The following is a 26,475-nucleotide window of genomic DNA, read 5'->3' on the forward strand; positions in this document are numbered from 1 at the left end:
CACCTACAGCCATCTTACACCCCCCGGTCCAAAAGCTGCCGGTTACAACTCGATCTATCAGGAGGTGGTCCCCAGAGATGGAAAGTGCCCTCAGAGACTGGTATAACACCACAACCTGGGATGTGATGATGGACCCGCATGGTGGGGATGACACACTGTCTGACGCATTACTTGAATTTCTGTGTAGACGTAGTCGCCCCTGTCAAGACTGTCTACTGTTTCCCTAATAACAAGCCATGGGTAACGCGGGAAGTTAAGGCTGTCCTAAACAAGAAGAAGGTTGCCTTCAGCAGCAGAGACAGGGAGGCCATGAAGACAGCATAGCAGGAGGTCAAGCGCTGTGTGAGGGAAGCAAAGGACAGCTACAGAAGAAAGGTGGATCAAAAGCTGAGGGAAAACAACATGAGGGAGGTCTGGGAAGGTGTGAGGACCATCACAGGTCACAACACAAAGACCAGGGGGAACAATGGAGAGGGCAAACGAACTGAACAACTTCTTCAACCAGTTTGAACAGTCCCTGCCCCCACCCTCACCACCGCCATCTCTCCTCCTTCCTTCTGCACACCTCCCCCTGGAAACCACAACACCCGACTCCTCAACACAAACCTCACCTCACCACAGACCAGGTCAAAGGACAGCTGTCCGATCCGATCCTTAAGTCTCTCCCATTACTTTGCGCAACATGCCGCAAAGAGAGCCGAGTGGGCTACTGGAAGTTGTTGCACATGTCACGTGATCAGAAGAGTGAGACTTTTTAGGTGCAGGCATAATGTCAGCTGTGTGGAATTACTTTGTACTGAAGGAGGAAAAAAGGCAAAACAGCCAACTGCAATTTATGCAACGCGAGTGTGTCGAGGGGTGGCCGCAGCATTGGAAGCTTCAACACGATGAACTTGATAAAACATTTGCGAAAGCATCATGGAAAGGAGTATGCAGACTTTGTGCTAGCAACGAGTGCTAAGAGAAAAAGTGAGCCGCAACAAGAACATTAAAGGAAACTTTTGAGAAGTGCCAGAAACTCCCTGCAGAAAGTAACAAAGCAAAAATGATTACGGAAAACTGATTACTGAATTTATTTTGCTGGATGATCAACCACTTTCTGTTGTTGAAAATGAGGGTTTTCGGCGTTTAGTTGAACATTTGGAGCCTCGTTACAAAATTCCAACCCAAAATTTAATCTCCGAAACAGCCGTAACGCACAAAGTGTGTGAGTTCATTTTGAAACGCTTGGAAAATGCTCTCATGGTCAGCCTCAAAACTGATTTATGGAGCTCAAACGTGTGTCCGGTGTCCTTACTGAGTCTGACAGCTCGGTGGATAGATGCTAGTTTTACTTTGCAAAAAGCTGTGCTCCATGTTAAGTGTGCTGTGGCTCACACACAGGAGAGGTCATAGCTACAGCAACCGAGGAGATGTTAACTGCATGGAAAATTAAGAAGACCCAAATCCATTTATTTCAAGGGACAGTGCCAGTAATGTGGTAAATGCAATGAAACACCTCGGGGTTGCCAGTTTAGGATGATTCGCGCATACTCTCCAGCTTATTGTGAACGAGGGGCTACTATCCCAGCATAGTATAAGTGATGCAGTGGCAAACATTCACCACTGGTGTATTCACGCTTGGAGGACATTCAAGTGGAGCTGAATATGCCACCCAAGAGTCTGCAACAAGATGTACGAACTAGGTGGAACAGCACATATTACATAATGCAGAGCCTCTTGTCACAAAAACGAGCCCTATGTACATATGCATCTGAGTATGACCTGCCAGCCACTGCAAGCCAGTGGGGGCTACTGGAAAAGTCGCAATTCTAGCCCCGTTTGAGAAACTGACAAGGGAGGTGAGCTCTTCATCTGCATCTGCATCAGATGTCATCCTCATTGTCAGTGTGCTAAAACGCATTCTCAGCCGAGAGAACGAGGCCGACAAGGGCATTAAGACCATGAAAGGCTCCCTCCTTGAGGCTGTGGACAGGCGTTTCAGAGACCTGGAAAGTGAGTTGTTGTATTCAGTTGCAACACTACTGGATCCAAGATATAAAGACAGGTATGTAGGGTCTTTTATTAACCCTATTTAATAAGATAGTGTGTGTGTGTGTGTGTGTGTCAGCCTGTTATATTGTAGTGCTTCTTTAGTGTAGACACTAAGCACACTAAGTCAAAGTTTTTATTTTGTCAATAATTAAGCATGTAATTTTATTCCTAACAACAAAAATGTGTCCATATATTTGTTCTTATTGCTCCAGGTACTTCACAAATGCAGAAACATCACGAAAGGAAAGGGATGTATTACTGACAGGAGTCATGAAGATGGAAGAAATGATGAAGAGGACCAGAGGATGAGCCTCAGAGCCAGCAAAGAGGACCTCATCAGCCTCAGAGCCAGCAACGAAAAGACCACAGATGGAGGCTGGAATCCAGAGCAAACTTGGAAGTATTTTTGATGAAATCCTGGAAGAAAGCACACCTGAGTCAAACCCCACAAGTGTAGGTATTGAAGTGCAGACCTACTGAGGTGAGCCAACTATTCTGCGTTTGGACTGGAAAGTTAACCATCTCAGACTGCCCTCCCTGGCGGTCACAGCAACTAAATTTCTCAGTGCACCTACAACAAGTGTTGACAGCCAAAGGGTCTTCAGCACAGCCTCCATTATTATTGATGAAAGGAAAAGCAGGCTGGTGACTGTGAAGGCCGAAATGTTTTTTTTTTTAAAAAGAACCTGCCCCTAACGTTGAAGTGAACAAGTTGTCACATAAAGACTTATAGCAAGTGGTTGGGACAGTTTTAAAGGGTTAGGCAGCTACTGCTATTGCTTATCATGTAAGGGGAAACAACATCTTATACTTTACCTTACAATAATTTTTTTCATGTTGAAATTGTATTGAAATCTTTATTTATTTTAATTTTAATTTTATACTTGTTGTGTTACTTGTGTTAAACATACAGTTCAACCCAAAGGTTGTATGTGGGGAAAAAACAGAACTGGCACTTTTTCATGTTTTTTATTCATTTCTTTTTTCAGTGGAACTACTTTGATACAGCCTAGAGTTTCTGTTGTGAGTGCCTTAAAAGGTCATGTTTTAAGAACTGTGTCCACTGTACGTTTTCTACCTGTGATGCTATTTATGTTAAGTTAAAATGATTATTTTTACACAAAGTTGCACTTTAAATTTTATCTTGAACAGTGCTGAGTCTGCTGACCAAATTCTGTTATGAAATATTAAATAAAGCACAGCAGCCGTACTGCTGCATAGCCTGAGTCATGTTGTGGGATATCTTAATATTTTTTCTTAAAAGGAAACAGATTTTTTGTTTAACAGTTTGACCATGATGCTTTTTAGATGGCTCCCTTGAGCAAATCCATACAAATTTATTCTCAACACATTTCTGTAGTTTTTTAAGAGTGAAAAGCGTATCGGTTTGGTATCGCTATCGGCAGATACTCAAAGTTGTGGTATAGGTATCTGTATTGGAAACAAAAAAGTGGTATTGTGCCATCCCTACAAGATATGTGTGTCACAGATCTCCCTAATGCACACATTTAATCCATGAGACAACACAAGGTCCAGTGTATGATCCTTTTCATGTGTCGGGCCAGTAACTGACTGTGTGAGATTAGAAGTGTCGATGAGATCCATGAAGTCTTTGACCAGCGGTCGTGAATCACAACATACATGGAAATTAAAAAAAAAAAAAAAAAAAAGGTTTTATGTTTAAAATGGTAAAACAAAAGAGCTTGTTTTTCAATATTCAATCCAAAAAGAAAAAAAGGAGAAAATGAATAACCAATATTGAAAAATGGGTCCATGTTGATTTGTTCTATAAGTTTTTGATTGAGATAGATCTTTTTGGTTTGTTTTGAAACAAAAGCAAGATTTACTATTAATTTGTATTGGGTCACAAATGAATTACAGATTGTCCAATGATAAGCCATTTGATCTGTTTTACAGGTACACACTCTACACTAAGACCAGACTTGGCTACATGTACTACAAAAGGCAAATGAAGAAAGCCCGTGAAAACTACCCTTCTGGTCATTCGACTTCTAAGCCCATGGGTTTCGATGGTAGGCAGAGGTTTGGATTTTAAAGTTTAAAATGTTAATTCAACGCTGTTCATATGTGTTGATGTTTTTGTGTGGAGATCCAGAGAGTAATCCATATAAAAGAACCCTTTGGGTTGGTTCAAAGAATAGATGGTTTCATAAGTTATGCAGGTGAGAGAAGAAATTTGCATTATTCAAAACAAATGAACTTTCTTTTTAATAAATACTACAAACACTAGAACTACTTAAATAATGTTTAACTCAACCATCTTTAATTAAAGATTTAATGTTAACTCAGTTGTAACTCTGTCTGTCCCCAGGTATCAAAATAATACCCATTTCTGTGCTGTCTGACAACTACAGCTATCTTATAATTGATACAGTCTCCAGAGTTGCAGTTGTTGTAGACCCTGCAGACCCACAACTAGTTCAGGTAAATGGATTAAATGGAATGTAGAATGTATTGATACAGAATGTGTATATATATTTCCATAAGATTTTTTAATAAGGTTTTAAATACTTTTTAATACATACTGTGCCAACATTTTATTTGGTGTTTCAATTGCCTTTTGGAAAAGATGCTGCTAAAGTGTTGTTTTGTATGATGATTGTTTTGACAAAATACTTCTTCAGGCTGTTCTGGAGGAAGAAGGAGTGATGTTAGAAGCAATACTCTGTACACACAAGCATTGGTAAGTTTTATAATAATATAACTATGTTCAAAATAGAGCTGCAGCTATCGAATATTTTAGTAATCGAGTATTCTATGGAATATCCTGTCGATTAATCGAGTAATCGAATAAATCATACTTTTGCTTAATTAAGGTTTAACTCGTCTTGGGTCGTCCCTACAAACCTGCTTCTTTGCAGTTACCATGGAAACGCCTGCTTGTTACAGCCAACCACCTCTGCTCTACAGCTGCTGACACTCACCATATTACTGACAGGGTCCCAAATTAACTTTCTGATTCACTGGTCAAGGCGGCAGGTAGATGAAAAATACAGGCCAAACACGTTTTAATGGCTGAAATAACAAATAGTGTTTTGTGTAGCCTACACATCTGTTACAGTACATTTAATAGAGAAAGCCTTATGTTCTGTTGAATCAATCACAGAATCAATCATTATGTCAGATAAGGAAATTGAGAAACTTTAAATATATATTTGCTAAATTATTATTCCACAAACAAGTTCTGTCTTGATTTAGCTTTGAAGACATCAGACATTTTATATAATCAGCCTGTTTATTATTATAAGTGTATCTCTGTCTGCTCCTGCAGCGCGTGCATTCAGCGCGCTCACAGACTACAGAGACCATAGACGTGTCTATGACAGAGACTGTGAGAGGACGTTACTATCGTTATGTTAGCTGCAAACACGGAGAGAGTGAACGGAGAAAAGCCGACCGTTTGACCGGATCACGTGTTCCCGACTCGGTCGTGTGGATCACGGATCAACTGTGTGCTGACTAAAAGTTAAAAGGGGCACGCCGCGCGCGCACACGCGAGCGCGGCGTGCGTGTTGAAGTGTCTGTGCGTAAGAGAGAGGAGCAGGTAGCTGCAGCTACATTAAACGTGTTTTATACTCATACCAAAGTTTTGATGACGCAAAAAAAAAACTTAACGAAGCCTCGAGGCAGCGAAAATTCCTCGATGAATTTTTGTAATCGAATTATTCGAGTTATTCGAGGAATCGTTTCAGCCCTAGTTCAAAACATAATTTTATGTTCAAAATTGTTCAAAATTATGTTCCATAATCACCCAATTTTCCTTTCGCTTTGGAATTTAGGACCAATAGATGTTGTGTACATAAAAGTATAGCCTATTTTTGAGTGAAAATAAAATGAAATAATGAATTATTTTGACTTTATATCATTTTGACTATTTAAATGATTACATTATAGTATCAGTCTATGTCTCGCTATAAGTATAGTGAGGATGCTGTTTTTGAATCTTTCGAATGGCAGCAAATAATATACACCTGCCTTCCTCTGGGGTCAAAATTAGCCCATCTGGTTGGACTGTTATTTAAAGAATATAGTGCTAATTTAACCCATTTCTGTGTCACCCTTAGTAACAACTTCATTGAACCACATGAACACCATTTTTTTTATTCCATTTAAAAATGTATTGCCAGTAAGAGCTCATTTACATGTCTGCATGCAATGCAGGCAGTCCTCTCGTGATCTGTGCAAATGTATGCATTTCATTTTTGAGACTTTCGATGTTTTGGCTGGCCGTCTACCTCTCCTACCTTTTCTGTGTATCGTCCTGTTTTTATCACTTTTATCTCATAAAGTGTCATTTCTACTAGTGTATGATCACCTGTGTCTTTTAAAAATCTGCGATCTGGTGGTAAAACTGCCAATCCAAGAATTTAATGGTCAGACAAAGCCACCGCCGCCTTTTCTGGCATCTGTACCCTCTTACCTATGGCGTCTACCTGCTCGGTTTCCACGAAGAAGACGAGGCAAGAGAGGTGGAGTAGTATGCCGGTTGAGAGCTCACCTGGCCTCATCCACCATGTTCAACCCTCGCCGTCCACCGTTTGATCTCTCCGGGGAGTACATCGGCTACAACATCCAAGGATCTGTGGGCTACTCCTACCAGTGGCTGCTCCCGGCTGTACCGAAGACCGGACACCGATTACCCTGCCGCCGGCCCGCGAGGAGTCGCAGATCGGGCTGCGCACCGGAGAATCTCCGCCCGGTTACACAGGCCTCTGAACAGACAGATAGGCTCTCAGTTCGCATGGCTCTGATCAACGCCAGATCTGTTGCAAATAAAACTTTTATTCTTAATGACTTTTTTACCTCACATTCCTTGAACTTTCTCCTATTGACTGAAACCAGGTGAAATCAGCACGTTCTCTGAGCTCCTCCCAACCAGCTGTTCTTTCTTCAGCTCCCCACGAATCTCGGGGCGAGGAGGGGGGCTTGCTGCTGTGTTCAATGACAGTTTTAAATGTCGACTTCTCCCCACAGTTACATACTCCTCTTTTGAACTGCAACTGTTTGTGGTGGAATTTTTAAGACCTGTGCTGTGTGCTGTTGTCTATCGCCCCCCTAAATATAATAAGGATTTTATAAATGAATTTTCTGAGTTTCTGGCAGACATTCTCCCAAAATATGATAAGCTTTTGATATGTAGAGATTTTAATGTTCATGTTTGTTGCCCAACGGACAAACTTGCCACTGATTTTAAGAATCTGCTGGCAACTTTGAGCTTCAGTCAATCTGTGGATAAACCAACCCACCTTCTTGGGCACACCTTGGATCTGGTTATCTCGCTTGGGATGTCAGTCTCCCTTAACAAGATTTCTGAGACTGCAATCTCAGATCATTTCCCTGTTGTTTTTGACCTGACAGTCCCCCAATCAGTCAGTAAACCTCTTGTACCATCCCGACAGCGGCGCATCATCACTTCCTCTACACCCGTTGAATTTACGGCTGCCTTCAATGACTCACACCTTTCTGGCCTTAATGGCTTGGTGTCCCCGCTTGGTCCTGAAGATTTCCTCTCCACCTTCCACTCTACCTGCTCTGAGATCTTAGATTCCATTGCTCCTTTTAGGCAAAAATCTGCCAAGACAAGGACAGGTCCGTGGTTGAACGACACCACTCGTGTCATTAGGCAACGCTTCAGGCAGGCAGAACGCAGATGGAAGAAGGACAAACTGCATGTGTCCCTCGAAATGTTAAGGGATTGCCTCTCGGAGTATCAGAGGGCTGTGCGAGATGCTAAATCTAAGTATCTCTGACATTATTTCCAGGAGTAGTCATTGTCTTAAGGTACTATTTAACACAATTAACTCTGTTATTAACCCATGCACTTCTACTGTGACTGATGTCTTAACTACAGCATGTGAGAGTTTTCTTCGTTACTTTGTAGACAAGATGGACTCTGTTAGGGAGGTCATCAATAAGAGTGTTACAATGAGTGTCCGTAATGATTTGCTTGTTGCTTTGACTTATTCTGCTTTGTTTGATCAGTTTGAGCCAGTTTCCCTCTCCTCCCTCAGTGATATTGTGAAATCTGTGTAACCTACAAACTGCCCATTGGATATTGTGCCTGCCAATGTTCTGAAAATGGTTTTTGATACTGTGGGGCCCTGTATTCTGGGTTTTGTGAACTCCTGCCTTAATTTAGGAACAGTCCCAGCTGCGTTTAAGCATGCTGTGGTCAAGCCCCTTCTTAAAAAACCTAACCTTGACCCCACAATGTTGTCAAATTTTAGACCTGTCTTACACTTGCCTTTCTTTCTAAGGTTTTAGAAAAAGTTGTTTTTATACAGTTGCAGTCCTTTCTGGAAAACAACTCTGTATTTAAGAAATTTCAATCTGGGTTTAGGTCTCGTCACAGCACTGAGTCCGCATTGCTTAACGTCCACAATGACATAGCGATGTCTGTGGATGCCAAGTGCCCTGTTGTCTTATTGCTGCTCAACCTCACAGCCTTTGATATGGTGGACAATTCAGTCCTCCTGTCATGGCTTAGTAATTATGTTGGCATCCTCAGCACTGCGCTGAAGTGGTTAGCATCTTACCTATCAAGTAGAACCTTTTCTGTCATGGTTGGTCACCTGGCCTCTTCCAGTGCTCCTCTCTCCTATGGAGTTCCACAAGGTTCCATTCTTGGCCCTATCCTTTTTTCTTTGTACTTGTTACCACTTGGGTCAATTATAGCCAGACACAACCTCTCTTTTCCTTGCTATGCAGATGACCTACAAATCTATCTGCCAATGAAGCCTAATGGTAACAGTGTATCAAGTACCTTGTTTGAGTGTATTGCTGATATTAAGCGGTGGTTGACCCACAATTTCCTCCATCTTAACAATGACAACACTGAATGCATTGTGTTTGGGGATACAGGGACGGCTAGCTTGGGCGCCTTGTCTACAAACCTCAGTCCAACTGTGAGGAATCTAGGAGTGACCTTTGACAGTCATTTGAGGTTTGACACACAAATTAACAATGTCGTCAGGACTAGTTTTTATCAGTTGCGTCTCTTAGCCAAAGTTAAAATGTTTTTAACCCATCATCAACCCATCCATGCTCTAATCAGCTCAAGATTAGACTACTGCATTGCACTATATGTAGGTGTCTCCCAGTCTGTTGTTAGCTGCCTTCAACTGGTACAGAACGCTGCTGCCCGCCTTTTAACCAACACTAATAGGCGAGAGCACATCACTCCTGTTCTTAAGTCCCTCCACTGGCTCCCCGTCCCTTGTAGAATTTTTTTCTTTTTCTTTTTTTTTTCTTTTTTTTCCCCAAAGCTCATAATGGCCTTGCCCCATCCTATTTATCAGAGCTTTTAACTGTCCGTGATCCTGGTAGATCGTTAAGGACAACTGACCAACTCCTGCAGGAGGTACCCAGGTCAAAATATAAGCACTGGGGTGACCAAGCGTTCTCTGTTGCTGCTCCCAGGCTCTGGAATCAGCTTCCAGCTGAAATGCGCCTCATTTCTGAGCAAAGCCTTTTTAAATACAGGCTGAATAACTATTTTTTCCGTATGGCTTTTAATACCCAATAGTATGGTGACACTTTTATCTTTTACCTTGTTTTACTTTGCTGTATTTTATTACTTTTATTCAATTTTGTTTTTATTGGAATTTTTTTTTTTTTTTTGACCTGTTGTAAAGCACTTCGGTTCGCCGAAAGGATTGTTGTAAAGGGCTGTATAAATAAAATACATTTACATTTTATTTTTTTTACTTGTAAACTGTATGGAGCTTTAACATGGGGCATTAATTTGCTCCACACTTTGTGCTGTGGGGTCTATTTGACCCCAGAGGACAACCGGAGTTATAAAATTCAATAAAACACCCATACTTAAATCAAATTACTTCAAATTGAGTTCAATCACCAAGAGGATTGTATTGGACAACCCCCATTATTTTCAGAACATTTGATGAATAAATAACCTATTTGACAGCAAAAGATTTATTGTGGGGTCAAATTGACTCCAAGACAACATGAGGGTCCATGTTATTTTATACATGAATAATGTTATGAAGTGCATTAAAGTATAATAATCATGTAACCGTGATTATTTCTTAGACTATAATCGTACCTATCGTTGCTTCCCTGTCCACAATATTGATGATCCCCAGCTTTCATTTTTATTTGTAGGGATCACAGTGGGGGAAACAAAGGATTGAAAAGGCTTCACAACTCATGCAAAGTCTATGGAAATGTTGCTGATAACATTCCTGGCCTCACACAGTAAGTTACTCTACACCAGTGGTTCTCAATTATTTTCTGTCATGCACCCCCCCCCCCCCCCCCCCCCCCCTTCTCCCATCATTGAGAACCTGATACTAGGTATTTACTTATCTTCACAAACCACTGTATGAGTTGCTGGCACCAGAATTCTGCATACAATCACCCAGGGTCCGAAATGTAACTTTTTGACTCGCCGGGCCAAGGTGGCAGGTAGATGAAAAAATTCACCGGCCAAACAAATTTTTTACCTGCCGAAGTAACAAATTGTGTTTTTGTGTTGCATCTGTTACAGTACATTTAACTGAGAAAGCATTATGTTCTGTTGAATCAATCACAGATTTAAATCACAGATTCAATCGCAATGGCGCATTCACACTAGGCAAAGTTTACCCGTAACATGCTTAAACAAGATTGTCCCCCCTCCCTGAGCACGGTTTCCTCTTAACTACATATACATGATTATGTATAATTATGACTTGTGCTTTGTATACAACAAAGGCAGACTCAAAAATACGGCAAAAGAGAACAACAAAAACGTACTGATTTTGTGACTGATTTTGAGTTATTTTAGTCAGATACAGTCATAAAATTATATTTCTCCATAATGAAGGCTTGTGTACCCAGTATCAATGTTGTGTGCCTGTGCATGGAGCACACCTCATCCAAGCACGCTAGTCAAATGAACTGGACTTTAGGGGCAAAGTGTGCTTAGGCAGTGTTTATTGCCTGCCCAAAACTTGAGTGCCCCTGTCTACAGTTTTACAAACGAAAAAAGGGCAAACCACATAAACTTCTGACTTCAAAGCATCAAGCTAACAATAGCACTGCACAAGTTTCTTGCATCAAACATACTTAAATTCTTGTTAATTTGCCTTTTTCCTCTCTTTCCAGCCCTTTGTCTCACAAGGACTCAGTAACTGTTGGCTGTATGCACTTTAGAGCCCTCTTCACTCCTGGGCACACAGTTGGACATATGATCTATCTCCTGAATGGTCAGCCTGTCGGTGCACCCCCCTGCCTCTTCTCTGGCGACCTGGTATTCCTCTCAGGATGTGGTGTGTAAAAAAATGACTTGAATACATACTCATAATAATATATGTAACTGTCATGGTTTGCAGATAACAGCTCTTGATTTTGTAATTTAAAAAAAAAAAGGGAGAAAAAAATGAAGAGACAGAGGAAATTCAAATACCTTAAGTATCAAGGTGGAATTACTCCATACATAGTTGAGATCTGTTTAGATAGATGTACTTTATTGATCCCTAGCTGGGAAATTGAGATCTGTTTACACGCTAATGGTTGGTTGGTTGGTAGGTAGGTAGGTAGGTAGGTAGGTAGGTAGCTAGACAGACAGACAGACAGACAGACATACAGACAGACAGACAGACAGACAGATAGATATGCTTTATGTGCTCTCTTGACCGACATGCAGAGAAACCCTGGCTTTTCATTTTACACTTAAGTTAGGCATGTCTTGTCATAAAATGACAGTAATGTTATGGTCATGACAGTTTGAAGACTATCTTAATTATGTAGCTTAAGCCTTTTTTGGCAAAAAATGTTCTTCTTCCATACAGGGAGGATGTTTGAAGGAAATCCCTCCACAATGCTGTCATCTCTGGACACAGTTGCCTCCTTAAGTGACGATACATTATTATGGCCTGGTAAGAAAAATGTTCTCAGTTGTGAGATATTCATTGTCAATGTGTCATTTTTCATTAAACTGATGTGGTTTTTAAATGCTTCAGCCTGATTTTGTATAGAGATGTACATGCTGTAGAATACAAGGACTCATGCAAAGCCTTGAGTTTTGTGAACGGTTACATGATGGGATCTGTAGATTTTGCGCTTTTAAGTAATGTGTATGGGTTTGTTTAATTAAGTTTTGTGTTCCCTTGCTATCCCTCAGGTCATGAGTATGCAGAGGACAACCTTCTGTTTGCTGCTGAGGTTGAGCCACACAATGCTGCCAGGGAAAATAAATACCAGTGGGTGTTGCAGCAGCGAAGCCAGAAGCTGTGCACGGTGAGAGTGATATATCACAATTGTGTTGTCACAATGCAAACCTCCCCAGAAACTAATTAAGTACTCAATTACATCTTTACATGATAGAAGACAGGGAAGTTTTCACATTTCCAGTAATTTTTTATATCAACATAATTACTAAATGATTGAATATAATATATGCAATCATATTGTCTCTGCTTTGTGTATATTCTTGGAACATGGAGTATTGTAGACTTATTTTGATACAGGCTCAGTTCTAAACTGCTTTGATTAGGGGGGCATTAATAAATGTTGACTGGTCTCGTACTGCCAGACTTCAAGACTGGTGTACTCTGTAAGTGTTCTCAGGGTAGGCTCTAACATGCACTGTTTTTTTTAGACCGAAGCACTGACCAGTGCGAAGGACCCTATTGTTTTTCAAATGATTATTAGGGACCGAAGCACTGACCAGTGCGAAGGACCCTATTGAAACCTTTAGGATTATTAGGGACCGAAGCACTGACCAGTGCGAAGGACCCTATTGAAACCCAAATGATTATTAGGGACCGAAGCACTGACCAGTGCGAAGGACCCTATTGTTTTTCAAATGATTATTAGGGACCGAAGCACTGACCAGTGCGAAGGACCCTATTGAAACCCAAATGATTATTAGGGACCGAAGCACTGACCAGTGCGAAGGACCCTATTGTTTTTCAAATGATTATTAGGGACCGAAGCACTGACCAGTGCGAAGGACCCTATTGAAACCTTTAGGATTATTAGGGACCGAAGCACTGACCAGTGCGAAGGACCCTATTGAAACCCAAATGATTATTAGGGACCGAAGCACTGACCAGTGCGAAGGACCCTATTGAAACCTTTAGGATTATTAGGGACCGAAGCACTTACCAGAGCGAAGGACCCTATTGAAACCTTTAGGATTATTTTTAGGGACCGAAGCACTGACCAGTGCGAAGGACCCTATTGTTTTTCGAATGATTATTAGGGACCGAAGCACTGACCACTGCGAAGGACCCTATTGAAACCCAAATGATTATTTAGGGACCAAAGCACTGACCAATGCGAAGGACCCTATTGTTTTTCAAATGATTATTAGGGACCGAAGCACTGACCAGTGCGAAGGACCCTATTGTTTTCCTTACGATTATTAGGGACCGAAGCACTGACCAGTGCGAAGGACCCTATTGTTTTTCGAATGTTTATTAGGGACCGAAGCACTGACCAGTGCGAAGGACCCTATTGTTTTTCGAATGATTATTTTTTTCTTTTTTGGTCCGTCGCGTTGAAGCCATTTTTGACGGCTTGAACGTGAATGAAAACTCAACAAAATCTCCAACGTCATCGGCTCTGGCGAAAAATTTTATATTTTCGCCATTTCGTGAAAAAAATTAGCAAAATGACTCAGTGGCGCCCCGTTCAAATTTTCAAAAGGGCCTCCCCATTGAGGTTTTTTCATCGTACGTGCACGACAATTTTTAGGCACATTAAGCATGCGAGATCTCGCATAAAATCCTCATACAACCATAGTCAAAACCAAACAGGAAGTCCGCCATATTTTTTTTCAATGGCGAAAATTTGCGTTTCACAGGTTAGCTATATGAACGAACTCCTCCAAAAGCAATTATCCGATTGACACAATGAGAATGTCAGTGTGTTCTCGACATGTTGAAGATCTCTCGTTGTGCTCTGCACATTATTTCCTCAAAAGCGTGGTCATACGGACGCGTTGTTCGTCACAAACAGGAAGTAGTTTGTTACGGGCCTTAATACAGTCATACATTCATCAAACATCACACACATGATCCCAGTGGAAAAATAAAACTACACATGTTGGCATAAAAAGTGGGCGTGGCTAAATGACTCAGTGGCGCCCCCTTGAAATTTTCAAAAAGGCCTCCCCATTGAGGTTTTTTTGTCCTACATATACAAAAAATGTTATGCTCATTGGGCATGTCAGGAGCTACATAAAATCCTCTTACACCCATAGTCATAACCAAACAGGAAGTCCGCCATATTTTTTTCAATGAAATAAAAATGGCTAAAATTCCTTTTTCACAGGTTAGCTATTTGAACCAACTCCTACAACAGCATCTTTCCGATCATCGTAAACTCAGTGTCAGTGTATTCTCGACATGTTGAAGATCTCTCGTTGTGCTCCGCACGTTATTTCGTTTAAGGGCGTGGCGATGGCGTACCATCAAACATTGATGTCTCGGCTCACCCCTATTTTTCCTTTCTGAAAGGCCTCCCCATAGAGGTTGTTTTCTCTGACATGCATGACAATTTTTTTGTATGTTAATAATGTCAGGAACTACAATAAATCCTCTTGCACACATAGTCAAAACGAAACCGGAAGTCCGCCATATTTTTTTTTAATGGCAAAAATTCGCGTTTCACAGGTTACCTATTTGAACGAACTCCTACAAAAGCCTTTATCCGATTGACACAACGTCAAAGTCTGTGTGTTCTAGACATGTTGAAGATCTCTCGTTGTGCTTTGCACATTATTTCCTCAAAGGTCGTGGTCATACGGACGCGTTGTTCGTCACAAACAGGAAGTAGTTTGTTATGGGTCTTAATATAGGTGTAGAGTCACCAAACATCAGACAAATGATCCCTGTAGAAAAATTAAACTTGTCATGTTGTTATAATAAGTGGGCGTGGCTAAATGACTCAGTGGCGCCCCCTTCAAATTTTCAAAAGGGCCTCCCCATTGAGGTTTTTTCATCGTACGTGCACAACAATTTTTAGGCACATTAAGCATGCGAGATCTCACGTAAAAATCATCTTACACCCATAGTCAAAACCAAACAGGAAGTCCGCCATATTTTTTTTCAATGGCGAAAATTCGCGTTTCACAGGTTAGGTATTTGAACGAACTCCTATAAAAGCGTTTATCCGATAGTCATACATTCATCAAACATCACACACATGATCCCAGAGAAAAAATAAAACTAGACATGTTGGCATAAAAAGTTGGCGTGGCTAAATGACTCAGTGGCGCCCCCTTGAAATTTTCAAAAAGGCCTCCCCATAGAGGTTTTTATGTCCTACATACACAAAAGTTTTTTATGCTCATTGGGCATGTCAGGAGCTACATAAAATCCTCTTACACCCATAGTCATAACCAAAGAGGAAGTCCGCCATATTGTTTTGAATGCAATAAAAATGGCTAAAATTCCTTTTTCACAGGTTAGCTATTTGAACGAACTCCTCCAAAAGCGTTTATCCGATCATCGTAAACTCAATCTTTGTGTGTTCTAGGCATGTTGAAGATCTCTCGTTGTGCTCCGCACGTTATTTCGTTAAAGGGCGTGGCCATGGCATACCATCACACTTTGACGTCTTGGCGCACCCCATTTTCTTAACCATTGATGACTGTAAGGCAGGGGTGCTCACACTTTTTCAGCATGTGAGCTACTTATAAAACAACCAAGTCAAAGTGATCTACCTACCCATGACAAAAATGCAAAACGTAGAACTATTTTCAAATTTATTGAGGATTCTTAGTATGTACAATGTATGTTGATGTACCTTGTACAACTGAATAAGCCAATATTGCACAACACACATAATAATTAATTATTTACATTTTTTCTAATTACCTGAGTTTACTTTGATGACTTGCACTGAATTGAATCTGCCAGGGATGCATAGTCCGGACAGTAGCCGCTGACAGCCAGCCTCAAGCACATTTCCAAATGTTCATCAGTCATGGTGGAACGGTATTTGGACTTAATGATTTTCATGTATGAAAAGGCTGACTCACATAAATAAGTGGAGCCAAATAATGCAGTCAAGGAGGTAGCACATTTCCTCATGTTGGGGTACTTTTCCTCTGTGAGTAAGTTCCAGAAATGTCCATGAGCTCTCGACTTCAGCTCAATGTCAGTTTGTAGAGTAAAAAATCTCATCTTCCACTCCAGTAGAGTTCAAGTGAAACAGTGATGCAATGTTTGATGCGAGTGAATCAACATCAGCATCTTCCTGAAAAGGATAGCACATGAATGTAGCGACTGGCTCGAGCAAAGAAAAGTCTTGAAAGCGTCTGTCAAACTCTGACAGACAATTTTTCATCTGCTCCATGTAGCGTGCACTGTCAAGTTGCTCACGGGCCTTCCCCTGCGTCTCCAGCTCTGACGCCAGGTTCTGGAAATTTGCCAAATCATGGCACTGCAGCTTTGAGGCAAAATGTTTCATCTTTCGTTTGAAAGCATTAACTGAGCTAATCATATTGGTCACCGTTTTGTCTTTTCCTTGCAGCTCAAGGTTAAGGTCATTCAACAAGTTTGTCAGATCAGTTAAAAATGCCAAGTCCAACAGCCATTGACCATCATTTAGTTGTTTGTATTCTGCATGTCCAGATACACGGAAAAACTCTTTAATCTCCGGACAGAGTTCTCGAAATCTTTGGAGGAATTTTCCACGACTAAGCCATCTCACATCAGTATGTAGCAACAACTCAGAGTGGTCACACTCAGCCTTCTCCAGATGTGCACGGAATAACCGTCTTTGAAGAGATCTGGCTCGAATAGAACAGGCGATCTTCGTTGCCACATCCATGATCTCTTTCATGTTAAGCATTATAGCGCATAACGCTTGCTGGTGGATTATGCAATGGTAGTTCAAGAAGTCTGGGAATGCATTGTCCTGCCTGCACTTTGCAATAAATCCATTAACACGTCCAACCATTGCAGGTGCTCCATCTGTGGTGATAGACACCAATTTGTACACTGGGAGCTGAGTTTTCTCGAGAAAGTTTTTAAACATCTGAAAAATGTCCTCTCCTCGTGTCTGTTCCTTCATGGGAAGTGCTGTCAATAGCTCCTCTTTTGCAGTGAGATCACTAAACACCATACGAATGAAAATGCACATCTGGGCTGTGTCACTCACATCTGTAGATTCGTCCAACTGCAGAGAGAAACATTCACAATCTCCGATGTCCTTCCACATTTGCTGGGTTAAATCCTCAGCCATGGCTTCACAGCGCCGTGTAACTGTGTGTCTTGACAGCTGCAGAGCTTTAATTGAAGATAATATCTCTGCCTTATTTTTAAAGTCTCGGAACAATGAGTCTGCTGCTTCAACGAAGGCTTCTTTTACCATCTCTCCGTCTTGGAAGGACTTATTGTTTTTTATGATGACGTGACTCACCCGGAACGATGCTTCGGTGGCGGCTTTTGCTTTTGGAGTTTGTTGAGTGAAAAATGAGTGCTGTCCGGACAACTGGGATTTTAGTTCATCCACTTTTCTCTTTCTCAGCTGGCTTTTCGGCGGAAAGTCGATGTCGTATTTTCCATGAAGAGTCCGAAAATGCCGCTTCACATTTCCCTTCTTTGGTAGTGCGACGGCCGCCTGGCAGATGAGGCAAACGCACTTCGAAAATGACATCGTGAAAAAAAAGTCCACCTCCCATTCCGTATGAAAGTGATATGTTTTTGCCTTCTTACTTGGTCCAACTTTCTCACTCATTTTTGTCTGCATATGTTTGAGCAAGGCGCTGTCGTATGCGCATGAGCGTGTCAATCAAAAGACAGGGTGTTTGACAGGCTGCGGTGACCTAGTTGTCATCTGAATGGTTGCCCTGTAATGTCAATCAAAAGATGGGATGTTTGATAGGCTGACAAATATTTTTTTAAGGTCACGCTGCGATCGACCAGTACCGCCTCCGCGATCGACCAGTAGATCGCGATCGACGTAATGAGCACCCCTGCTGTAAGGCCTGCTGCTTGGCCACGTGTCGCGGCTTCACGCCCGCGGTCGCACTCTCGCGGTCGCGACACACGCCGACATGCGCGTGCTTCGGTCCCTTCATCACCGCTTTTCGGTTTTATTTTTTTTTTCCATAACAATTTTATCGAATTTTTCCGAACAATATAACAGACAGAAACACAAACATAAGGACTAAATCAACCAGTTAAAAAAAAAGAAAGAAAGAAAAAAAAAAGGGCAGATACAATACTACAAAAAGCAAAACATAAAACCCCCCATCTTCTCGTCACGTCCACTTCAAAGTTTTATCAGCCTGCTAGTGTCCAAGAGATTCAAATCCAGACTCAGCCTGACAGGGAGTGTCCTGTGCCCGTATTTAGTCCAGAGGGTCAAAGTAAGAGAATCCTTTTGACAACAGATCTACACTCTCTGCGGGGAGGTAGTCCATAAGTGGCTGCCAAGTATTCACGAATAACTGTCCATTGCCCTTCAGCACTGCACTAATCCTCTCGTGTGGAAGAACAGAAAAAATCTCTTTGAACCACATCGTAACAGTGGGAGGTTTGTCCCTGATCCACCTCAACAGTATGCATTTTCTTGCCAAAAGGAATAGTTTATCCAACAATTTAAATCTAAGAGGGGGGAGTGATACAACCTTAGACGGCAGGCCAAGTAAGAAAAGGCCAGGATCCTTAGCAACTTTAGTTTTGAAAATGCCACAAAGCTCTTTTGCTATACAGGACTAGAACCGTGATATGTATTTACATTGCCAAAAAAGATGAATATAGTCACCTCTCCGTGAGACATTTCAGAAATTGTGGATTCTAAGAAAGGATTCTGGGACACCTAATTTAGGAGTATTGGGGGGAGGGAGATTAAGCCCCTGAATATAGTGACGAATCTACCCAAAAAATGCTCCTTGGGAAGGCCATACTGAAGTTGAAGCTGTTGAAAAGACATGAGGATACCATCTTCAATTAAATCTCCAATAAGCTTAATGCCCCTGGACTTCCACAACTCAAAAACTGAGCAACTAATAGCTGGGGTAAAGTCAGCATTCCCACAAAGAGGTGTCAGCATAGAGACCAAGTCCTTCCTCCCAGAGAAACCAACTATATCCCCCCAGACCCTCACAGAATTGTAAACTATCAGGTTAGCTTTCACTTCTTTCGGAACATTTTGTCTTTTACAGTTAATCAGACCCCACAAAGATAAAGGCGAGCAAGCCCAGGAATCGATGCATAAGGTTGAATCAAGATAAGAACGAAGCCAACCCCAAATTATCCGAGCATGGCAGGCCCAGTTATAAAAAAGTATATTAGGCAGACCAAGACCACCAGCATTGGTTGGCATTTGCAGAATTTAAATTTTTTCCCTTGGCTTTTTGCCATGCCAGACAAATTCAGAGAACAGCTTTTCAATACTGGAGGCCACTTTCCTGGGCATCCATAGGGGCAGCATCTGTAGGGGATAGAGGATCCTGGGGAGCACATTCATTTTGATCAAACTGATCTGGCCCATAAAGGACAAAGGGAGATTCGACCAACGTTGTAAGTCTCTCTTAACCGCACATATAGTTGGGGAGATATTTCGTTTCCAGAGATCAGACAGATTGGCGGGTACTCTAATTCCTAGATAAGTGAAACCTGAGCTAGACCACCTGAATGGGAAGTCCTCCATCAAGTCATCAAGATCCAACCCTCCAATAGGCATTGCCTCAGACTTATCAAAGTTAACCTTGTAGCCAGATACACCACTAAATTCTTCCAGCAGAGACATAGTAGCAGGGATTGACCTTTCAGGGGAAGTCAAAAACAGCAAAATATCGTCAGCATAGAGAGCTATTTTATGAATAACACCCCCAACTGAGACACCCTCTATGTCTGGGTTAAGCCTAATGGCTACGGCAAGGGGTTCCAAAGCCAATGCAAAAAGTAGCGGGCTAAGAGGGCAGCCTTGTCTGGTGCCTCTAGCCAGTGGAAAGGGTTCCGAGTGGAGGCCGTTAGTGATAACACTAGCCATTGGTGAGTTATAAATGGTTTGTAACCACCTAAGGAAGTTACCTCCCAGACCAAACCTCCTCAAGACGTCAAACAAATAATACCACTCCACTCGATCAAAAGCTTTTTCAGCATCTAGGGATACAGAGAGAGTCTTGTCACCATGATGATTTGTGTATTGAATCACATTCAGAAGCCTTCGGATGTTGGAAGATGACAGACGTGGGCTTTACCCCCCTGTAGCGTCTTAATGGCCTCAGAGACCTCATCTTCTGTTAAGGGCCTGTCTATCTCTTGCTTCTGTTCATCATTAAGACAAGGGAGCTTCAATCTATCCAGGAAGGCAGAGGGATGAAATTCAGAAGAATATAACTTCCGATAATAAAGCCTCATAGTTTCGTTGACATCGAGTGAAGTGTATTTGTTTTCCCCCCCACTGTTTCTAAGTGATGAAATATTGTTGGTTTCAACTCTACCCTTAGCAAGCCGAGCAAGAAGGCGACCCAGTTTATTGCCGGACTCGTACAGTCTGTGTCTGGCAAAAAGAATTTAAGTTTCAGCTTTTTTAGTGAGTACCTGATCCAAAGCAGCTCGAGCAACATCTAAAAGTTTTCCAAGTGATTTTGTGGGATTCGACTAGTGGGATTCGACTAGTGGGACTAGTGGGATTTTGTGGGATTCGACTTTCTTGAATTTCCCTCGGGATCAATAAAGTATCTATCTATCTATCTATCTATCTATCTTAAACTTTCCCTCCAAACATTTTACCTTTTCCTCAAGTTCTAATTGGCTTTTAAATAGCATTTTTTTCTCTGCAGAGGTATATGACATAATAGAACCCCTCAGGTAGCACTTAGCTGTTTCCCATAACGTTGAAGGGTTTATATCTGGTGTCCTATTCACAGCCAGAAAAAAATCCAATTCTTTAAAATCTTTAAACTGTGGGTTGCTCATGAGGTGAGAATTTAGGCGCCAATATCAGCAAGATGGATTGTTATAGGGAGGACAGAAGGTGACATTAATGGGGCAGTGATCCGAGACTAGATTTAATCTCCTGAAAGAAGAGGAAAAATGAAAATCTCTCAAAAAGCATACTAGCTTGTGAAACTATACAAAATACCCCTCGATACCCCCGCCCCCCCAAGGCAAAATATAAAAGTATTTGGCATGTTCAACGGCTGGTAAAAAAAAAAGAAAAAGAAGAGAGGGCTACCTCCATAATAGTATCTGAACCGAACGTGTATTGAAACGCCTTATTACACTGCCTCATTAACGAGTGAAGACTTTAAATGTGTATGAACTCCTTAAATAAAGAAAGCAGGCTACATACCATATCTCACGTCGAGATTACTGTAAAGGCATATAGTGAAACCTTGTCGTGGAGAAAGGAAAGAAAAAAAAAACAAGGGGAATCATTAGCCAAATCCAGTAATGAATTTCTCCTCTTCAGTAGTTTTTATAGAGGACACCTCATCTTCCGCGGCTGAAATACGGTTCACAGCCTCTCCAATGCGGGTGGAATGATCTTGGATCAACCCTGTAAGATTTTCCAGAGTAGTTTGCAAGCCTGCAAACTTTTCATCCATCAGCAAACTTATCTTGTCGGTGACCACTTGCGCCATATCAATCTTGTCGACGTTAGCATCATCTTTAGCCACAGCGTCAACTAGCTGGCTAGCGGGCTGCGCATTTTTAACTACAGTCCTAGTTCTCGATGAAGTCTTCGAGTGAGGCGAAGCAGAAGCACCCATGGACATAGTCGAACGTTCTTGCGAGGAGAATAGAAAGTTAACCGCCAAGTAGCACTTTATAAATGTAGTTTAGTGCCTCACGGAGCGGGAGCCCAGCAAAAGACGTCTGCTCAGCTGGAACGCATCACGTGACCCCGCCAACATGCACTGTTTTATGTAATGTAAATGTAAAGTCAAAGAATCTGAAAATACATAAGCCAATAATAATGTATTGAATTTTAAAGCCATACCCTTCTTCCCCATCTGAGAGGGATGTTTTGTCATTTTGTGAGGGAAATCTATAGGAAAACCAATCAAAATGATAATTGGGAAATTGGAGAATTCAGGGAGAAATTTTAACACCAGGCCTATACTTGGAGCCGGAGCTCGTTTTGATACCTGGGTTTTTTAACATGAACCTAAAGGGTCACATCAGGGGACTAGTAAAAAAAAAAACAAGGGAGTCCTGCAGAAGTTACACTCACAACATACAGACAGTAATTAAAATGATAAAAAAAAGTCAAAAGCAATAAAAGTTATAAAGATAGTTACAAGTAGAGGAGGTTGTCAGCCTGGATTTAAAGGCATTTAAATCAGATCAGTTATTTTCAATACTTTTTGCAGCATGTTCTATATGAAAGGTGCAGAGTGGACAAATGCTGTCTTTTCCCAGACAATTATCTAACTTTTTGCAAAGCTACATGAAAGGTAAACAGCATGCAGATGTACAAAATGGTACAGCCATGAAAAAGGGCAATCCTTTGGAAAAAATAAATGTTGAAGGTCCTGAATGCTAAAAAGGGCCCATAAGACTTTAGACTTTTAGACTTAAGACTTTATTGTCCCTGAGGGGAAATTCTTTTTCACCAGAACAGTACATTTTAAGGGCTGCACGCCAACAAAAAATGACAAGGGGATAACAGGACATCCAGTGCATAAGGTTATGAGAAAACATGATGAAACTGAGGTGGATCTATGTCAGGCATCTTTTTGAGGGCTGCATTGACTGCAGGCAGGAGGCTTTTGCCGTATCGCGCCCTCCTGCACAGCAGGGACCTGTACCTGCGTCCAGAGGGCATGATGGTGAGGTGGCAAAAAAAATAATAATTTAAATAAATAAAAATACCTTAACCTTAATAACTGCAGACTTTTGTTCCACACCCATTTGCCCTGTCAGAACAACATCTGTCATCGTGATGAATAATATGCAAAAAATGAAATCCAACAGAATAAGCAACAGTGTTTTATCTGGCATGATTGAACAGAACTAAGTTGTTTTTGTAGGGTATCAGTCGCCTTTATATATAACTACTGGACTTCTTGCCAATTATTTGACTATTATGACCAATTTCAAGATTAATACTAAAGTGTGATTTGTTGTTGATGAAAAGATTTTGCACAATTATTTCGTCAATTAAAGTTAGCCAGTAAAAAAAAATTGCAAAAGCTGTTTAAATTTAATTTAAGCGGTTTAAATGGGCAGAAATCACTTTTTAATCGGATGGGGTAATAGCCTAGGAGTTATGCTGCAAGCTCAATGTACAGAGGCTGTAGTACTCGACTATGCAGACTTTTATCAGATTTTTATCTAACCTCATCCCTTTGTTGCACTTTATCTCCAGCTGTCTCTTCTCAACATTTCCCATCTCTTTTCAGCTGTCCCTCCAATAAAGTGAAAAATAGCCAAAAAATATAACTAAAAAAGAAAAGAAACAGTTCTACTCAACAATGAAAGGACTTCAAATGGATTATTGTGGCAGCTAGAGAGGGACATCCATTTTTAGGATGACTGTTTTTTACACTTCATTTTCAGAGTCCCTCCACAATTGGAGAGGAGAGGCAGTACAATCCTTTCCTGCGAAGCCACTCCACAGAGCTTCATCTGGCCTTGGGTCTTCAGCAGTTCCAGGATGAAGACTGGACCCAGTTCAGGGCTCGGGTACTTGAAGAGCTGCGAAAACGCAAGGATTTCTACAACAGGAGATAGTGCTGGAAAAACTTTGTTTAGGGGAACTAAACGGTGGACTAAAATATACTTGGTCAATGGTAGAAAAACAAGGCATTTGTGAAATACTGTTAAAACATTAAATAAGGTATTAAAAAAAACATTTTATACACGTCTTTCACTTTAAACAAGTTTTAGTAGAAGTAAGGAACATAGTTATGCCTTCATAATTGCAGAATTCTAATCACTGAGCCATTTGCCTGAATAGTTTATTTTGTCTTTATTGCTTCGTTAAATTGATATCTGACATTTACATTCTATGTGTTGGTCTGCCATGAAGGTTTAAAAACAGCTACTGCAATTGGTTTCCTTTTTGCCTTTGGTTTGCTATAAATCACATCATTTTTTTGTCTGGACTCTGATGGCATTGTTTATCTACCTGTTCAGCGCAATATTAGTTTGACCTGACTGTACTAACTTGGAACTTGTACTACTACTCCCTGTATTTCATTTGTCAGTGAAGACTGTTTTTGTCAAGTGTAGGTGGAGGTTGTTAGCTTGTTACCTTAGGGTCTGCTAAGAAGAACAAGTAGAGATCTTTGAAATTGTAACTGTAACATAATGTTTTATTAACTATACAAAGCATTTATCGTTTTCTCTAGTCTTACAATTGGTAAAAGCCACGGTCCACAGTCAACTCTTTGAGTTTGACACATTTGATGATATCAGCCCTGCAAACAGCATGAGTTCACTTACCATGTTGGGTACTGTAAGTTGCACCTCTTGGATAACTCTTAATGCAAGTCAGATTGTGTATAAGAGCCTTATTTGAAAGTCTTAGGTATGCTGGCTGTATTAGGGAGACAGGTTCTGGCGCTTCTTAAGAATTGAATAGCTCGAAATAAATTGTAATTTTTTTTTGTGAGAAATATCTTTTTATATTAATATAATTGTTTGAATTTTTGACAATTTTGTGTGTGAAAATTCTCAATGATAGCACCTTTGCATTTTTGGATTCAAGGTATTTCTCCACATTACCATCAGTTGGCGAAACAGAAAATGTAGACAAATGCTATAAACGGCACAATAAAAATGTACATAAAAAAGGGTACAAACGCATACAAAAATCTTAACAACTCTTACTTTGATAATTTGGTTAAAGCACCCACAGTATACACTACACTACAAAGAATTGTATTCCTGAAATACAGTACCTTGAATGTATTAGTAGTTCAACCCTTTCTTGTACTTCTGAGTGTTTATTTTTCAACTTTAATATTTAGAATTATATAGAGTTTTAAGTTGTTATTGGTTGAACTACATAAAGCTGAAGAGCAGCTTAAAGTGACAGGCTTGACTGGTTGTGCTGCGAAATGGATTATTCTTAAATGTTCCTGTTTAAGTACTTGTTTCAGGAAACAGTTACAAAGATAACTAATTGTGTTATTTATATATACACTTATTTGTGAAGTTATTTTATATCAAAAGGAAGATGATATATAGAGCTTTTATTAATTTACTTCAAAATATGAGAACGCTATGTGACAGTGTAACACATTTAAAATTCCATTAGGATTATTGTTAAAGCCATGTTTTAAAAAAAAAACGGCACAGCGAAAGTTTACATTTTTGTAATGTATTTGAAAGTTTATTCAACTGTGACAATAAAATGAACATGTATTTTCTGTCTAATAAACAGTGTTCTTCCCCTTTTTATGTGATCATTTAGGATGCTTTTATGAATATATTTTAATTCAATAAACAAAGTGGAACCGCTGTATTTTGGGGAAATTGCCAACGTTGCTGTTAAAATCACATCAGCATGACCCTGCCTGACCTCCCCCCACACCTGTCCAAGCATTTTAGAAGCCTGCCCCCATACTCCAACTCCCTCTTTTTCCCTCCAAACAAGCCTGGTAGGCAGAAGAACAAAGGAAGACAGCAAACCTTTTGTGTTTACTTCTGATCAGGGAAAAGTGGATGCATTATTGATGTAAGGTTGACATACTTGAGATAACAATATCATTTGGATTATTTTGAATTGTTTAATATTATAATTTATTGAGTTTATTTTTTTAATTTCTTATTGTTTGTGCATAGAAAAAAATCATCCAGACGATCACCAAAATAAACAAATTTAAACTAACAGCATTGGATCCTGTGTTTAATTGCGCACCCACATTTGATATCTTGTGAACCGGCAGTAAGCTCAAACCAACTTGCAGCTTTTTCATTGCAAACAACTGAAACTGTATTCTCTTAAGGGAGATTCATGGACTTCATTTTTCTCTATTTACTGTGGAGAAAGGCTTATACCGTTTTAAAAAAAAAAAGATTCACATCTTTTTTTGCATATCTTTGAGGTATGTATACCACCCAACGTGAGACTGTATAACTTTCAGTTATGTTTTAATGAAGTATAAAAGGAATCATAAAGCTCTGTATTAGTTTTAAAAATGGACAGCTGGGTTTTTTTGACTGCATTAACTTCCCTCAACCTGGGAGCATTGATGCAAAACGAAATCCATAAAAAACAAACATTTTAAATGTGTTGCTTTGTTTTTCTGTATAAATCATACAAGTTGCACTGGCAAAGGACAAGGATAAACTTTATTGATCCCCCACTGCGGGACATTCGGGTGTTACAGCAGCTCCAAAAAACAGTAAAACAGGTAATAAACAGCATCAATAGCAAAAAAGTTAAAAAGAACATGAGCAAGTTTACATTAATTAAATAACAGGGTTAAAAAAATACAATGGACTTAAATAATACGAGACATAAACACTATGTACACTTTTGCTCGTGGAA

General features: G+C 40.5%; 1 protein-coding gene across 2 annotated transcripts in view; it reads left to right on the plus strand.

The window, feature by feature from the left end:
• Nucleotides 1-25,362, plus strand: part of pnkd (PNKD metallo-beta-lactamase domain containing) — a 40,182-nt gene extending 14,820 nt beyond the window's left edge. The window contains exons 2-10 of one of the 2 annotated variants that reach the window (XM_079358465.1): nt 2,375-2,515; nt 3,952-4,067; nt 4,367-4,479; nt 4,680-4,738; nt 10,180-10,272; nt 11,164-11,327; nt 11,850-11,936; nt 12,182-12,297; nt 23,535-25,362. In XM_079358465.1, the coding sequence (XP_079214591.1) occupies nt 3,986-4,067; nt 4,367-4,479; nt 4,680-4,738; nt 10,180-10,272; nt 11,164-11,327; nt 11,850-11,936; nt 12,182-12,297; nt 23,535-23,708 (888 nt within the window). In that variant the 5' untranslated portion in view covers nt 2,375-2,515; nt 3,952-3,985 and the 3' untranslated portion in view covers nt 23,709-25,362. The remainder of the gene's footprint in view (nt 1-2,374; nt 2,516-3,951; nt 4,068-4,366; nt 4,480-4,679; nt 4,739-10,179; nt 10,273-11,163; nt 11,328-11,849; nt 11,937-12,181; nt 12,298-23,534) is intronic. The other variant, XM_079358464.1, reaches the window with a different exon arrangement.
• The last annotated feature ends 1,113 nt before the right edge of the window (nt 25,363-26,475 follow it).

This window comes from Symphodus melops (assembly GCF_947650265.1).
Source record: "Symphodus melops genome assembly, chromosome: 12".
Lineage (NCBI taxonomy): Eukaryota > Metazoa > Chordata > Actinopteri > Labriformes > Labridae > Symphodus > Symphodus melops.